Source organism: Anomaloglossus baeobatrachus, chromosome 5 (genome assembly GCF_048569485.1).
Source record: "Anomaloglossus baeobatrachus isolate aAnoBae1 chromosome 5, aAnoBae1.hap1, whole genome shotgun sequence".
NCBI classification, from domain to species: domain Eukaryota; kingdom Metazoa; phylum Chordata; class Amphibia; order Anura; family Aromobatidae; genus Anomaloglossus; species Anomaloglossus baeobatrachus.
In genome coordinates this window covers 389059090-389077043 of record NC_134357.1, presented here as the reverse complement: position 1 = coordinate 389077043, position 17954 = coordinate 389059090, and the positions used below count along the sequence as shown (strand labels likewise).

Here is a 17954-nt window from a genome sequence, read left to right as displayed (position 1 = left end):
ATTGACTGTGTCCCATTTGTCTTTTTTGTATTTTAAATTGCCATCAATAAAAAACTTATTATTTTATAGTTGTTATTGGGATAACTTGGTAATAAAAGCCCTCATAGTACCCTGCAAGAAACCATAAGGCTGCCATTAAGAATACCCCTCATGTATTTCACAGATGTCGCTAGCAGCTTCACTGCGCCTTATCTTCTTATAATGTTTCATTTCTCATTTGTTGCAGTTTTACGCCAATAGCTGAGAGCCCAGGAAGCCTTGGCACTGTTACTCACTAACCGGAAGATTGGCAGTATGTAAAATGAGCGCCGCCAACCACGTAATCACGTGACACGCCCTCTCTGCTCGCTCTGTGGCTGCAGCTATATCCCGGCATCCTTTGCGCTCTGCTTTCTCTTTCCGGGAACCAAGATGTCTAAGAGAGGTAAGGCCCGCGATCTCTGTAGTGTAATCCGCCGCCATCCTCGAGACACGAGTACCGTGTGACCACTGAAGATGGCCTCGCTGCCTCAATACGCTGCCCCTCGTTATGTGCTGCATATATGGCGGTGGTGTGAGGGTTCAGGACAGGTTGGCAGACATTGAGGCCGTGGTAGAGGAGCAGAGTACGGAGGCCTGGAGAGCCATGTTTGAGTCCCCGGTGTATGTAAGTTCTGTGTGCAGCGTGTAATATGCTTCCGCCATGCTGCTGATTGCTCATATTCTGTGTGGTAGCTGCCCGTCTCCTGCCAGGCTGTGATCGCCAGGTCTTTCTCCCTTTACCTAGCCTTACAGGGTATTTTATGGTTTTAACCTGTGGCCAAAATGTTCTATTATGGTGGTTAGTAACTTCCAGCGCACACCCTCAGCTTTCTCACCTCCCCCATAATATGAAGCTTTCCCCCTGCACATTGGCGAGGGGGTAACTTGGTTATTGTTGGGGGTTTGACCATTAGGCCCGCCAGCACTCCTGAAACTGGGGCCCTGTCTTGAATTTTGAATGTGCTTGGCTACCTCTCTGGGGGTCCCTTTTTAAATGGGGAAGGTTGGCCGTGCTCGGCCACCCCTCTGGGGGTCCCTTTTTTACATGGGGAAGGTTGGCCGTGCTCGGCCACCCCTCTGGGGGTCCCTTTTTTAGATGGGGAAGGTTGGCCGTGCTCGGCCACCCCTCTGGGGGTCCCTTTTTTTAGATGGGGAAGGTTGGCCGTGCTCGGCCACCCCTCTGGGGGTCCCTTTTTTTAGATGGGGAAGGTTGGCCGTGCTCGGCCACCCCTCTGGGGGTCCCTTTTTTTAGATGGGGAAGGTTGGCCGTGCTCGGCCACCCCTCTGGGGGTCCCTTTTTTTAGATGGGGAAGGTTGGCCGTGCTCGGCCACCCCTCTGGGGGTCCCTTTTTTTAGATGGGGAAGGTTGGCCGTGCTCGGCCACCCCTCTGGGGGTCCCTTTTTTTAGATGGGGAAGGTTGGCCGACGTAGAGTGTGCGCAACTCCGCTCCACTCACGATAGGGCTTGCAGAGCTCGCGTTCAGGGATCCCTATTCTCTAGAGCAGTGGGGTCCGTCCTGGGAGTTGAAACCTCCCCTCAGGGATCAGTAAGTTTTTCACTGTCATAGTGATGGTAGTGATAACTTGCAGTCTTGGGAATGGCCATTTAACCCCTGCCACCCATTTCTTTTAGTTTTGCGTTCTGTGTAACCTTAAATGGGTTGTCTCCAATTTCATGAATTAATGAAATTGCTTAGTACTTGTAAAAGCAAACCACTCTGCAATTTCTCTTTTTAAAAATAATAATCGTTCCCAAGGAAAGGACAAGGGGACTTTTAACTTTAGTGTGCAGTTCATTCTTTAGGTAAGGATGCGCATCCCGAGTGTGCTCTATGCTGTCCAGCCTGTGTGCGGCGGTCTCACAAGCCATCGGTCCCCTTATGACTGTCCAATGCTGCAGAGGCAAAGCTACATCCGCTAGCAGACTAGGCGACCGCTCAGTCCGGACCAGCGGCGTGACCATACCGCTGGTCTGAGCCATCTATTCTTAGGATCGCACCCGCAAAATAAGAAGTTAGGATGTAGATGAGCGGTGTGCTCGTCATGAAACAAGCCCTTTAAGTTGTGAAGCATTTTAAATTTTGTCAAAATATTGCGACAAGGCGGCCATGATGGATATGGTCATCTACAAAGCTGCTCTGAGATTGGGCAGAAAGGTGCACTAGGAAGTATTGCCTGTTCACAAAAGCAACTGAAGAAGCCAATAAGGTGCTAGTTAATAAGTTTATACTTGGATTGAGTTATGGAACGCTGTGTAATAAGAGTAATAATGTATTATGGGATGGATGATTAAATGTGATAACTTCTTTCTGCAGGACGTGGAGGTTCTTCTGGTGCGAAGTTTCGCATCTCCCTCGGTCTCCCCGTGGGCGCTGTTATTAACTGTGCTGATAACACAGGTAATTATGTAAGATGTGTTCTGTTACGTACCTAGGGGCTAATTGCATGGCTGAATGGGCAAGTACACAATGCCCTCTTCTTAAAGCACTTGTTGTGTCTCCACAGTGGCATAATGAGTTGTCGTGGAAGAGGAGATGAAATGCATTATTTTTGGGTGAAGGGGCGGCCACATGTGCTGTACTACTTCAATCAGTAATGTGACATTTATGTTTAGGATTGCTGGAAGTCGTGTTCTGTGTCTTTCCCTGTATAATCATGAATCCAGTATGTGTTTTCTCAGGGGTTTACCTTTTTAGGGTAAGGCCACACAAGCTTATGGCATCTGATGCAATATATATAAATGGCCCTTGGCCCCTGCTCTTCTGCGAGTGTGAGAAGAGTGTCATTACACTGTGATCCGATCTTGCGATCAGATCATAGCTGTGGGGAGGAGAGGGAGAAAGTAATCTCTCAATTGTCAGCCTGTATGTATATTGCACTGCACTCAGATGACATCAGTAGTACATCATGCAGTACGATGTTTCGCTTGCACCCATAGACTTGTATAGGTGCGTGTGACACATCTCTTGCTGATAATGTCAGCATGCTGCAATTGTTTTTTCGGTCTGATCAGTGCTGAGAAAATAATCGCAGGTTGTAACTGCCCCATAGAGGAAGGGTACCGTCTCACTAAACTAAGTACCAGCAATTACGACCACGATATGACCTGGTCAGGATCGCTGGTGAGCTGTCAATCAGGCAGATCTCAGCAGAGACCAGTGGCCAGCCACCAGCGACGCGTGGAAGCGATGCTGCGCTTGGTAACTAAGGTAAATATCGGGTAACTAAGCAAAATGCTTTGCTTGGTTACCCGATATTTACCCTGGTTACCAGCGCACACTGCTTAGCGTTGACTCCCTGCACTCGTAGCCAGGATACACATCGGGTTAATAAGCAAAGCGCTTTGCTTATTTACCTGATGTGTACTCTGGCTACGTGTGTAGGGAGCCAGCACTGGCAGCCTGAGAGCGGCGTACTCTGGTAACCAAGGTAAATATCGGGTAACCAAGCAAAGCGCTTCGCTTGGTTACCCGATGTGTGCCTTGGTTACCAGCGTCCGCAGCTTCCAGACGCCGACTCCCTGCACATTCAGATCGTTTCTCTCTCTCGCTGTCACACACAGCGATGTGTGCTTCACAGCGGGAGAGCAACAACTAAAAAATGAACCAGGACTGTGTGTAACGATCAGCGATTTCACAGCAGGGGCCAGATCGCTGCTCAGTGTCACACACAGCGAGATCGCTAATTAGGTCACTGGTGCGTCACAAAAACCGTGACTCTGCAGCGATCTCGCTATGTGAGAAGTACCCCTAAGACTATGTGCCCACGCTGCGGATTTACCGCGGATTTTGCCGCGGATTTCCCGAAAATCTGCAGCAGCGACACTTCCAAGCCATTTCAATGGCATTTTGGAAATGCTGTGTCCATGCTGCGGATTTTTCCGCTGCGGATTTTGATCCGGAAAAATCTGCAGCATGTCAATTGTTTGTTGCAGATTTGGTGCGGATTTTGGGTATAGAATGGGAAAAAAAAATCCGCGGTAAATCCGCGGGTGCGGATTTGCCGCGAAAGTCGCGGATTTTCAGGCAGAAAAGTCCGCAGGTACATTCTACCGTGGACACATAGCCTAAGATTGGTCCAAGTGGAATGCGTGTGTTTTTGTTTTTTTCTACTCGCCGTGTGTCCTAGGCCTTACAGTTTTGGTAACTTCAAGATCTTTGTTTATATTTTCTAGGTGCCAAGAACCTGTACATAATCTCCGTCAAGGGGATCAAGGGTCGCCTAAACAGACTGCCAGCTGCTGGTGTTGGTGACATGGTGATGGCCACAGTTAAAAAAGGAAAGCCTGAACTGAGGAAAAAGGGTGAGCTGCTGCCTCTCCTTGTGTTTTGTCACACAGTATGAATGGAGCAAGGTTTTCATTCACTAATATTTCATTATTTTAATAATAGTAAATGCGTTGAGACCAGAATCCTATGTATTGTATTATTGATAAAGTACTGTATGCCATCACTGCGTAATCCTGGATGCCCATGAGGCGTCAGTAATCTTACATTTTCATGGATTTCCAGTGACTGTATGTCTGGAGGAGAGCAGGACTGGCCATAGATGCTTCCAGTTTTTAGTCTGAGGTGACCCAAAGTTTCCTGGGTCAATTGCATTTGATTATTTAAAGGGTCTGTTGTATCAGACAACCTGTTCAATTTAAGGCACGGTAATGAACAGATGATGGCCAGTGTTTCTGGATCCATGCTCCTTGATTTAGTGTCAACTCTACCTAATTGTAGAGTGAGATGAAAGAAGTGTGCAAAACTGTTGTCACCATGTAATAGTATTACATTAAAAAAAAAAAGCAGTTTTGCTTTAAAAAGCAAAACTGCTGAAAAATGAAGAAACCAGTGCGTTAACACAGGTAATTATGTAAGAAGTGTTCTGTTACGTACCTAGGGGCTAATTGCATATCTGAATGGGCAAGTGCACCGTGAACCTCTTCTTAAAGCACTTGTTGTGTCTCCACAGTGGCATAATGAGTTGTCGTGGAAGAGGAGATGAAATGCATTATTTTTGGGTGAAGGGGCGGCCACATGTGCTGTACTACTTCAATCAGTAATGTGACATTTGCATTTTTAGGGCTGCTGGAAATTACTGTTATCTGTGTTTTCCCTGTGTGAAATAATGAATGTAGTGTTTTGGTTTTTTTTTTTTCCTTCGGGTTTCACCTTTTTAGGGTAAGGCCACGCGAGCGTATGGCATCCTATGCAAGAACATTGGATGTGATATGCAAATGACCCTCAGCTCCTGCTTCGCTGTGAGCGTGGTCTGAGTGTCATGCAACTGTGATCCCAACCTGCAATTTGATCACAGCCGCGGAGGAGAGGGAGGGATTCATCTCGCCATTTCCTCCATTGTCAGTCTGTGGGTATGTCGTGCTGCACTCGGATATCATCCAAGTGCAGTCCGATGTTTCACTCATACCCATAGACTTGTATGGGTGCAAGTGACACATGTCTCGCAGCATGCTGCGATAGTTGTCTTGGTCCGAATAGGGCCAAGAAAAGCTGCAGATAAGAACGGCTCCATAGAGTAACATGCTGCGGTTGTCAGGTGTATCCATGTTTAGAGGGAATCGGTCACCAGTTTTCTGCAACCTAATCTGAGCAGCATAACGTAGGGGCAGAGACCCTGATTCCAGTGATGTCACTTACTGGGCTGTTTAGTGTAGTTTTGATAAAATCCCTGTTTTAATCAACAGCAGATTATCATTAGAGGACTAGTTTTGCTGCCAGGTAGTCCAGCACATTCATGAGGTCTGTATAACTGCTAGATCTGCAGCAGAGAAAACATTGCTTTTATCAAAATGACAACAAACAGCTCAGTAAGGGACGCATCACTGGAATCAGTCTCTGTCTCTACATTATGCTGCTCTCGGAGGAGTTAGGAAAAACCTGGTGACGGATTCCCTTCAGGACTGACACCTCTTCAATGTCCAATAGGTCACGTTGACCCAGGAAAACCCATATTAGAAATAAGATGACAATGCAAAATGTACAGTTGTCAGAGAAATTAGAATAAATAGAACAATAGTCTTAATTGGGTAAAAAACAGGTGAGTGCAAACAGCTGCAGACAAAGATATATTATTATTTATTATTATTATAGCGCCATTTATTCCATGGCGCTTTACAAGTGAAAGAGGGTATACGTACAACAATCATTAACATTACTAAACAGACTGGTATCGGAGTAGAGGACCCTGCACGCGAGGGCTCACAGTCTACAGGGGATGGGTGATGGTACAATGGGTGAGGACAGAGCTGGGGGTGCAGTGGTCTACCGGACTGAGGGCTATTGTAGGTTGTAGGCTTGTTGGAAGAGGTGGGTCGTCAGGTTCCTCTTGAAGCTTTCCATGGCAGGGGAGATATGGTATTGCATATATCAAGATGGTGGTCTGCAATAGGATTGGGGTGTGCCTGAATGATCAAAAGGCCTGCAAGAGAAATCACTGATTTATAAATCTGCAAGTGGGACCTGGGAATGAGGACAAGGGAACAATGGAGGAGTTGAGATTCCACACGTATCGCCACTGTGTGGCTTCCTCAGGGGTAAAAGCCTCTACCTAACTGAACATATGGATCGCCTTGCCCTGATCTAAAACTATATATTCTGCATAGATGCATGCATCACCCATGAACTCCTCCATAAAGTGCTGTAAAATACAAACTATCAACAACAAAAAAATGAAAGCACTTTTGATATGCTCTTACTCCATTATACTGTGACACACATGATGTATATAACCAGGAGGGTTTTTCCTTATATGCAGGGTTTATGTGTAACTATCGATACGGTGGCTAATTCTTCACCCTATTCAGTATAAGAAAGGTGTGATGTCGGCACAATACTGAAGCCTATATTTTGTATTATCCAAATGTGAGATGGTGAAACAGCTCCCATTGTTCATGGCCAGAAATATGTACCTGGTTAAAGATGTGCATGGCAAGCCCCTGTATCACCTCACAAGCATAGTTTAGATGTATATATTTGTGTCTCATAAATGTGAACAGTATTTATTGTATGTAACTTTATAACCTGCAGCTGTCAGTAATGATGTGATAATACTTTATAAGGGACAAAAATGTCATTATTCAACCATAAGAGGACGCTGTTTCTCAGCACAGATGAAAGACTGCAATAGGTAGCTCAGATGGGGGCGGAGCTACAGGCTGATAAAAAAGTACATCACAGGAAGTAGAGCAGCGGCCATCTTGGAAGCGGTTGGCAGTTGGCAGTGAATGAGTACAGAGACAGAGGACATGCAGAAGAGGGAAGAGAGAATATTTGCGAGTAGAAATCTATCATCTTTACCAGAGCTGTGGCGGAGTGGAGCTGACCGTGACTGTATCTGAATCCTTACCAGATGGGAGAAGATTGCTAAATGGAAGCTATCGTGAAGTTGATAAGATGTTGTCAAGGAGACCAGCCATAGTTACAAACAGTATTGGTCATCGGTTGGAGAGGCCTCTCATCTGACTGCGTATTTCAGACATTTTCCAGAGCAGACCCGGGTCGGTAAGATAAGTAAGGCCCACTGCGCCATCGCGGTGGGTAACCGTGCACGCACCTCACATCAGTTTGGCGCCAGAATATTTGAGACTGAGGCAGGGCCTGTAGTTAGTTTAGTTAGGCATAGTAACCCTGTCAGGCCACAGTTACTGCCACAATCCCCATTTGGTACCATCGTTTCCACGACTACATTATTTAGTTCTTTGCCATTGAGGTTTCTCTGTGGACCACAACGACCTCACACCTGGATGTTACTAAGACCCATCAGACTTTAGGGCATAATCGAGCTCATCCAGGAGGGAACTTGTGTTGGACAAAATATCTGTTATTTATGTTTTTATGCTCTTTGCTAAGCAGTCATTGTATATAGTAAATTGTTTGGTTATTCAAGGTGAATCGTGGGACAAATCCTCCATTAAAGGGCACTATATTTATATTGGGGCAGGGGAATAGTCAATTGGGGGTTAGAGTAAATTTATTTTAAGTTTGTAAACTGTTGTGCTATACCGTGGGCGGCTTGTATTTCACACCCATCCAATTTTTTTCATGTTTAAGGGTATTAATAGGTAGTTGGCGGTTGGAATATCCAGTCATGCCTGTAGGTAACATATAGTATATATATTGTAGCAGTCTCATGTTGTAAGGCGCCACCCTGTATAGCACAAGGGTCTCCGCCTCTTCGCTGAGCGTTTGTGGATTTTCCCTAAATGTCTTCCCCTGTTTTGATTGCATTCATATTCAAATTGTAGTAAAGCACTTTTGTTAGTTAATCTACTTTTGGGGCTGTTTATTTCTCGTTTGTGACTTCGCTGTATCCTAAAGAGCCCACCCCGGTGCATGGCTTACACAAACCTTCTAATATGGTCTTGAATGTATCACAATGTAGAAAAGTCCTTGAGTGCTCACTAGCCATAAAACGTCAGTTTGAGGTTTTTGTACATTTATTTTGATTGCTTGCTCACCCTGTTGCTAATAATTGTAATACTTCTCATTATAGTGCATCCAGCAGTGGTAATACGACAACGAAAATCGTACCGGAGAAAAGACGGGGTGTTCCTATATTTTGAAGACAATGCGGGGGTGATAGTGAATAATAAGGGGGAGATGAAAGGTATGTTCAGGTCTATGCTATGCCACCCAATGTTGCAGATTGCTCTATTGTTTGTGGTTTACTTGGAAGCTGTAGATATAAATCCTTCAGTTATTTCTTAGATGTTTTTGTGAAGTCCTATAGGAAATGTTTGCTAGAGTTGATGCTTTCAGATATTTTGCTAGAAGTTTCCAACTTTCTCATCCGTTAGAGCACTAAATAATCAGCCTGTTCTAAATAACCTCGCAGCGCTATGAATCAAAACCGAAGCCTTAGTTTTATTTCTGAACATTTGCTAATGATAAACAGTGTAAAAGGAGCTACGTGGGAAAATATCTCCTCTAACAACCCCAACAGGTTATCCGCATCTTAGACTTTATAGGATCCTGAGCCTATGCATGGAATGGGGGGCCATCAACCTACTAGAGGTCACTATGCATTCCTTGCTTTCTCTATTCGCCAAGTGTCTAAAAATGCTGTTATTTCCTTATTTTAGTTTTTATAAATGTGAGTTAATTGGACCATTTTATGCTTCGTTCAGACGTGTGTGTGTGTGTGTGTGTGCGCGCACACTGGCCATGGTTCACACAAACTCAGTCTAAAGCTACTTTCACACATCAGGTTTTTTTTTTTTTTTTCCATCAGGCACAATCTGGAAAAAAACTGATCCAGCGCCGGATCTGTTTTATCCCCATTGATTTGTATTAGCGCCGGTTGCTGGATGGCATTGCGTTGCATCCGGCTTTTGCCGGATCCGGCGTAATGGCTAATGCGGCGGCCGGATGTAACGTTTTTTGTCTCTGACAAAAAACCGCATTGCGCCGTATCCGACGTAATGCAGCAAAAACTGGATGCGGCCACTGGATTCGTTTTTTTTTTTTTTTTTTTTTTTTTAAACTGAGCATGCTCCAATTAATTGTAAAAAAAAAAACAGATCTGGCAAAAAATAAACATGCAAGAAACTGATGCGCCGCATCCGTTTTTGCATATTCTGCGCTTGAGCCGTTGCATCAGGCACACGCCAGATACTGCCTGATGCCAAAAAACTGATGTGGGAAAGTAGCCTAATAGACCTATATTGTGCTGTTGAGTTCTGGTCTTGACACTCTTTGATGTAGTGACATTACCTCCTGGCTCATGCATATGTTTTTGTTTTGTTTTTTTTCCGCTTTTACCACCCCCCAAAAAGTAAATAAAAGGTTTCCGTCATTCCATCGTACAATTTAAAAACAGCAGCACATTTTAATGTAAAAGGCGGACCTGCCCAAACTTTGCATACACTACTGCATTGATAAGGTACTGTTATTGCTCTTCGTGAAAATTAGTTTGGAGCCAATTGATCAGTATATGCAAAATGTGGGTGAATAAATAAGATTCCAGTTTCACTACTGTAGTTCCTCTTTCTCTTTGACTTTGTACTCCTGGTATTTCTACCTGAAGAGTTTTGCATCCCAGGTGCTATTTGCATGGTACAGTTCCCCTTTATTCCTAAATGAACTGATTTTAAGATTATATTGATCACAGTGACAATGGCCTTGATCATCAGTCCTAGAATACTGATTGTAGATTAAGATGACTATTACTTATCATGTAAATGTCATTTAAAAAGAAACTTTTGACAAACGGGCAGCCTATCGATGCACAAAGAAGCGACTTCATTTTAATTGGGTAAAATTTAAAAATGTTTTTCAAAACAATATCCTCCTATTTTGTAAATCTTTGCTTTTTAAGCATGGAGGGATGTCACTGTGTACTGCTTGTTATCTAGGTTTCTTGTCACCACTGCAGTCTGAGGAGACCAGTTTTCTAGGCGAGAAGCACATGCTTGTAAAATTGCTATAGAGCTTGTAAGTGCTGATCTGAAGCTGAGCAGAGGACTGGCGCTCTCCGGCATCTGTGCCCCTGTGCGGCGCAATCCGGTGTCTGTGCTGAGACTTGGCAGCCAGCACACCTTGTGGACCAGAGGTGCACTGATGCCACTGGACCAATATGTCAATCAGGAACACATCACTTTTTTTTTTTTTGTCCAGCAAGCAAGACTGAGGATTAAGTTAGACAATCCCTTTTGAATGAAGGTGCAGAAGGACTCAAGACAACTGCAGCTCTCCTCCAGCACTGACTGACTATAGAAAGGCTGTGGAGTCACTCTTTAGTGTTGGAGGAGAGCTGCACTGGAGTGTCTGCCCCCATAATTTGTGATTGGTTGCAGTGCCTTCACGCAGACCACCATTAATGAAAAATTGACATGTCAATGTCTTCTTTGTGTTTTTTAGTTTTAAATACACTATTTTAGGTAACAAAGTAGCTGGCAGGTCCCGCTTTGCCATTTTAGGAATTCCATTTTTTTCTTCTCCCCATCCTTCTAGCTATTAATAGTGCACCTGTTACCTGGGGTGCTATTCTTCACATATTAAAGTGGCCATTCACAATTCCTGTCCCCTCTTCTTAAAGCACTTGTTGTGTCTTCACAGTGGCATAATGAGTTGTCGTGGAAGAGGAGATAAATACATTACGTTTGGGTGAAGTGGCAGCCACATGTGCTGTACTACTTCAATCCGTGATGTTACAATATTTTCCTTGCACAAATGACCCACATCTTGGAAATGCCAGTTGTTTAGGTGCCAGTGTCATAATCCATTTAAAGGGAATCTGTCAGCAGATTTTTGCTGCCTCCTAAGAGCAGCATGATGTAGGCAATACTCTGACTCCAACAGCAGCAATCAGAATTTTTAGATTTAGCCATCTAGCAGAGCTGAGAGCTGTCCTGCCCACACCAGGCTCTCTAGAGATTGAGGTGTCCTTTCCAGCAGAGAGCAAGTCAGACTGCCATGTCTTTGTAGTCCCAGCAATGATAAGGGTCCTGATGCTTAAACATAGCAAATAAACAAGACTGACTGTGTAACAAGACCAAATTTTCTGTTAACCCTTGCAGCATGCTGACTTCAGCTCGCATAGCAAAAACCTGCTGACAGACTCCCTTTAATAAAAAAAATTTATATATTGTGTTCTGTAGATTGTGACATGCCTTGATTTTTTTACTTTTAAGTTTTGCGTCAGGAAGTTTAATATTTTAAGGAACATGAAAATGTTACTGTTCTGATTTATGTTCTGCTTTTGTCCTTCAGGTTCAGCTATCACAGGCCCAGTAGCAAAGGAGTGTGCTGACCTGTGGCCCAGGATCGCCTCCAACGCAGGAAGCATCGCATAACCATTACCTTTGTACAATAAAATAAAGTAACAAAATCTGATTGTACCAAAGTGTTCTTATTTGATAAAGGAGTTTTGGGGGGAAATGTGGATGACAATCAGGCCTCTTGTGATGGTAATTTTTTTTCAGAAAAACTAAACAAAAAGAGGAAAGAAAATGGATACACTTTTAATTATATAGTTAAATTTATTAGTGAAAAGACTACTCACAATAGATGGCGACAGAGATTAAAACTAGAAGTGGGGGAGGCAATATATATTTGACAGGTCCGTAATGATTTATATGCAACTGGGTAAGGAATTGGCTAAAAGATAGGAAACAAAGAGTAGTCATAAATGGTACATTCTCTAAATGGGCTGTAGTCAGCAGTGGGGTGCCGCAGGGATCTGTGCTAGGACCAATTTTTTTAAATCTCTTTATTAATGACCTTGTGGATGGGATTGATAGTAAAGTGTCAGTCTTTGCTGATGGCACCAAACTATGTAGGATATAGTTTGACCTTGATAGTACAATATTACAAAAAGATCAGGATAAGATGTCAAAATGGGCAGATACTTGGCAAATGAGATGTAATGTTGATACATGTAAAGTAATGCACCTAGGACGTAGTAATCCTATAACTGCGTATACATTAAATGGAAGTAAACTCGGGACTACAGAACAGGAGAAGGACTTGGGGATTCTCATTACAAATAGGCTGAGCAGCAGCACTCAATGTCAAGCAGCAGCTGCTAAAGCAAACAATATTCTAGGGTGTATAAAAAGAGAGATTAGATCCCGGGATCCCAACGTATTGTTACCCCTCTATAAATAACTTGTAAGGCCACATCTGGAATATGGGATTCAGTTTTGGGCTCCACATTTTAAAAAGTTAGATATGTTTAGCTTAGAAAAAAGATGTCTCAGAGGAGATCTCATTTATATGTGTAAATACATGTGTGGTCAATATAAAGGACTGGCACATTACTTATTTCTTCCAAAGACAATACTAAGCACCAGGGGGCACTCACTGCGAGTGGAAGAAAAGCGATTCCGACAGCTAAATAGGAAAGGGTTCTTTACAGTTAGAGCAGTCAGACTGTGGAATGCCCTACCACAAGAGGTAGTAATGGAAGATACTAAACAGCTTTTTAAAAAAAAAAAAAAAAAGAGCTGGATAATTTCTTCAGTACACACAACATTGTTGGTTATAAATGACTTCGTGACTAAATGTAGAACTGGTGGAGGAAGGTTGAACTAGATGGACCTAGGTCTTTTTTCAACCTTAGTAACTATGTAACTTTGATGTATAGTTACAGAACACTCCAAAAGGGTTATGTCCATATCAAGCTTTATCCCACACAATTAATGCAATATTTATGTGTATACATATGCCCTAAATGGCGTCGGGGTTGGTGCTATTCCAGCAGGAGAGGTAGAGGACACCATGATTGTGTGCATTAACCTGAATCCATATGGCTATATGCACTTTACTACTTATGTACATTATTGCACACTGACATGTTATGTACCTAATGTTTAGGGCATGTCTGTTCACATGATTTCTATTGCATTACTTGTGTGGGATATAATTTTATATTGACACATCCCTTTTCGTGGTGTTCTGTAACCAAACATCATCACTAATCTTGTGACATTCTCTTACATTGCCTCCCCCTCACCTGCTGGCAATGTGTGTCTCCATCTATTGTTTTGTCTTTTCCTTACCTGATCTTTTTACAAATAAAATTGAATTTTTAATTATAATTGAAGTGTATCAAGATTTTCTTTCCTCTTTTTGTTCAGTGTTTGCCTTATATGATGCTGTGTCTGCATTAGTCCCTTTTAGTTGCCCCTTCATTTTATGCTGTATCCAACTTCTGAGGGTTTATTTTTTGTGCTCATGTTGTTCAGGGCCATCTGACTGATTGGAATGTACTAAATGTTTTGAGGAACACCTACAATTAACCCTTTCATGACTTGGTGACACTGTTGGGTCCCTGCCTTTGATGTGGGCTGTCACACCATGCCTGGATCGTGGGGCACCGATGGGTTGCCGTGACAACCGGGGTTCTACTGAAGACCCCAGTGCTTGTTATGACAAGTTTCATGTGAAATCCTGTATTTAGCTGGCATTCATAGGAGACTGATTTTGGCTATACAGAGCAGCGCTATGTAAAGTGCAGGCAGCGAGGTGAGAACAGGTTCAAGTCCTTTAGAACAATGTTCACTAACTTAAAGCTTACCAGCCCTGCTTGTTTTCAGGATTTCTTTAAGCGTTGCACAGATGATGATTTCCCTGTGCATTGCTAAGGAAATCCTGAAAATAACAAGCACTGTTGGTGGGTCTTGAGGACTGGAGTTGTGGAACACTGTTGTAGAAGGACTGAGGGGAAAAAAAACCCCAAAAACTTTTGAAGGAGTAATCCTATCCTAATATGTAATAGGTGTAATATTATTAGCAAATACCTCAAATTAGAAATGTAGTATAGTTCTTCTGATTCACTGTCGTTTACCCCATGTTCAGGGCATTACAGGACCTTGGGTATGCATGGTTATGACCACTATCAACTAATTGGCTGTGACTATATGCATTGTTGTAACTATAGATACCTGAGGTCCTGTAATGCCCTGAAACATGAGGTAAGCAACATAGTGAATGAGAAGAACTATACTAAATTTCTAATTGAAGGTATTTACAATTATGATTTCTACTACATGGGAATACCCCTTTAAACGACTCCCTTTTGCCGCATTAAAAAATTATCTGATTGGTAATCAGTGTAACAAGAAAAGCAATTCTAACAAGTTTTCTGTCCACCGCACCATTGCAATAAGTCGATGCAAGCACCTTATCAAACCCAAAATGGTAACGGTAAAAATGTCAGTTCAGATCGCAAAAACAACAAGCCCGCTCACAGCTCCGTATGCTGAAAGTTTAGTTCGTTACGAATGAAGAAATGGCGACACAGGCAAATTCTCTCCCCACCACCATTTACCAAAAATAATTTTTTTTTTGTTCAAATCAAAGTTTATTAGAATAGAAGAAGATAATCAAACAATTGCACAGCGCGCAGGCAGAGGGTATATATCCAAGCTAGCTGCTAAAAATACAACAGTTCTTTGACTACACCTGCGCCACTGGCGACCAAAAATAACAAGTACAATTCGTATGTGTTTGAAATAGGAAGAACAAGTTGAAAAAAAAGAGATAAAGAAGAGGAGGTGGAAGAAGAATTTAGAGACAGTAAAGACAACAGAAACGTGGGAAAGTAAGATGAAAGGGGAAGGGTACAAAGAGTTCCCACCCGAGTGGACGCGCCCTCCTACATCAAAACCACATTTTCAAGGCTAACCTTCTAGGTACAGAAATAAGAGAATTGAAAATTACCTACATACCTGCCCCCCCGTGAATCCATAGACCCATATCCGGTGAGTCCCTGAACATGATCCACGGGGCCCACGTAGCATCAACTTTGTCCTTGTTGCCGAGTGTCTGACCTATCAAGGTCTCCATCCTGAAGATCTCGTTGCACTCTGCTATGAATTCATCCCGTGATGGGATTCTAGTTTGCTTCCAATATCTTGGAATTAGGTTTCTGGCAGCTGTTAAAAAATGTCTTAATAAACCTTTCCTAAACCCTGAAGCAGAAACATTCCCGAGGGACAGGAGAGCTAACTCTTTTGTGGGCCGGATCTGCCTCAAGGAAAGTTTATTGAGTAACTGGAAAATGCTCTCCCAGAATGATCTCACCGGGGGACATGACCACCAGATATGAGTGAGGGTTCCCCTCTCCTTTTGGCATCTCCAGCACACATCAGAGGCTGATGGAAAGGCAGCATGGATACTCACAGGACACCTATACCACCTAGATAGGATCTTGTAGCACCTCTCCTGTGATATCACATTCAGCGAAGTTTTACCAATAAAGAGAAGGATTTTGGTCCGCTCCTCAGCCGAGAATGACCTCCCCCACTCTCTCTCCCATTTCCCAAAGTACCCAGGCAAGCCGTCCCTCGCACCTCTGCATCTGAGAAACAAGTCATACAAGGTCGAAATGGTATGGCCTGGAGGATCCTTCGCTAGGCAAAGGGCCTCAAAGGGTGTGAGTGCCCTATAGATGTCTACCCTCCTAGCCATAGACACTATAAAACTTTTCAGCTGTTCGAAGAAGAACCACATATCTTGAGATTTGTTGATATCTGAAGAGTAATTATCTAGGGGTTTAATACCTGTGTCTGAGATAAAGTCACGAATTCACTCTTCCTTTTATGGAGGAATGTTGATCTATGGAAACCCGCCTGAAAATCTGAATTACTATGGACCGGTGTCAATGGGCCTGGAATGGAGGACAAGTCAAGATATTTATTACCTCGGGACATAAAATTCCGCAATTGCTTTGTGATAAAGGGTCCTGTGATAGAGCTGGAGCTGGGTGGTGCTCTGGTCCAAATAACTACCTTCGGATCAACATCAGATTGCGCGCTTTCGGCTTCCACCCATCTTTTCGTTTCACCTGAGTTAAATAGATCCAGAACGCACGTCCCTAAAGAGGCGTAGCTATACAAAAGGAGATTAGGGAGTCCAGTTCCTCCCATATCCCTTGATCTACTCAATATTTTGTGGGAAATACGTGGGCGTTTATGTGCCCAGACAAATTTGGTTATGCTAGATTTAGACGTGAGAAAAAAGAGGCCGGCAATACTAAGGGGATGGTTTGGAAGTAATAAAGCAGCTTCGGTAACAGGTCCATTTTGATCGCATTTATCCTCCCAAACCATGAAAGCTGGAGTTTGTTCCAGTTATTGAGGTCTAATTCTAACTTCCTGGAAATGTGGCGGTGATTTGATTTAAAGAGGTCAAGGGGATCTGCCGTCAGTTTAATTCCTAGGTATGTCAATGAATCCACCTGCCATTTGAAGGGGAGAGAGGCTTTGAGCTGAGTCACCAGCATTGGAGGAAGAGATATATTCAGTATTTTGGATTTATGAGTATTTATTTTAAAATTACTCAGAGATCCGAACCTCCGCAATTCAGCCATTATGTTGGGTAGACTAATGAGTGGAGAGGTAACGTACAGGAGCAGATCATCTGCGAATAAAGCTAATTTATGGTTCTGTTTGTGAAATGTAACCCCTTTAATTGATATATTGCTCCTCAATGCCACCGCCAGATGTTCCATGGTCAGAATATATAATAATGGGGAAAGGGGGCACCCTTGTCTTGTTCCATTACATATTGTAAAGGAATCTGAGAGGGAGCCATTTATTTTGATTTGTGCTGTGGGCGAAGAGTAGAGTGCTGTAACTCTGTTCATCGTGTGCTCTCCCAACCCTATGTTTTTAAGGACCTGAAACATGAAACCCCAGTGCACCCTGTCAAACGCCTTCTCTGCATCTACCGACAGGATGCACATGGGGATCCCGTGACGTCTTGCGCCGTCAATCAGGGAGATGGTCCTCAGGGTGTTGTCCCTGGCTTCTCTTCTGGGCACGAAACCCACCTGGTCTGGATTTACCAGTCTGGGAAGAAGGTCTCGTAACCTATTTGATATCATTTTAGAATAAAGCTTGATATCTAGATTTATGAGCGAGATCGGTCTATAGTTGCAGCAAAGAGATGCGTCCTTCCCTGGTTTTGGTATAACTGTGATGTGGGCCATCAACGCCTGGGGAGGGAACGCACCCCCTGCAGATATATATCTACAGACCGATAGGAACAGAGGATTTAGAAGTTCTGAAAATTGTTTATAGAAACCCGCTGAGAACCCGTCTGGACCTGGGCTTTTCCCTGACTTCAAATCTGAGACTACCGCATTGACCTCCTCCAGGGAGAAGTCCTCTTCCAGCTCCAGTAAGGTATCATTTGAGATGGAAGGGAGATTATGGGATTTCAGGTAAGCTTTAACATCATCTTGAGTCCCATATGTCGCTATGTGTCCCGATTGTCCCCTAATATCATAAAGCGCCTTGTAGTATGTGCGGAAGCCTGCTAAAATGTCCTGGTTGCTATGCAAATGACCATCACTTCCTGGGTCTTTTATGAAAGGGATGTAAGTATTCATGGAGCGGGGATGGAGGGCCCTTGCAAGAAGCTTCCCACTTCTATTGCCCAGTTGATAAAAGCGGCTTTTGAGATGTTCTCTTAAGCCCC

General features: G+C 43.5%; 1 protein-coding gene and 1 non-coding gene across 2 annotated transcripts; both read left to right on the top strand.

The window, feature by feature from the left end:
* The first annotated feature begins 349 nt into the window (after window positions 1-349).
* RPL23 (ribosomal protein L23) lies at window positions 350-11856 on the top strand. Its single transcript, XM_075350110.1, has 5 exons — window positions 350-424; window positions 2337-2420; window positions 4196-4324; window positions 8521-8634; window positions 11739-11856. The coding sequence occupies exons 1-5, from the start codon at window positions 412-414 to the stop codon at window positions 11819-11821; spliced, it is 423 nt and encodes a 140-aa protein (XP_075206225.1). The 5' UTR covers window positions 350-411; the 3' UTR covers window positions 11822-11856.
* LOC142313591 (small nucleolar RNA SNORA21) lies at window positions 11052-11184 on the top strand. The gene has a single exon (XR_012754578.1). It is a non-coding gene; the product is annotated as a small nucleolar RNA SNORA21 (small nucleolar RNA).
* Window positions 11857-17954: the final 6098 nt, after the last annotated feature.

Coding starts and splice junctions, on each gene's coding strand:
- RPL23 (XM_075350110.1), top strand. Junction 4,325..8,520: donor GCCTGAACTGAGGAAAAAGG/GTGAGCTGCTGC, acceptor TTCTCATTATAG/TGCATCCAGCAGTGGTAATA. Junction 8,635..11,738: donor TAATAAGGGGGAGATGAAAG/GTATGTTCAGGT, acceptor TTTGTCCTTCAG/GTTCAGCTATCACAGGCCCA.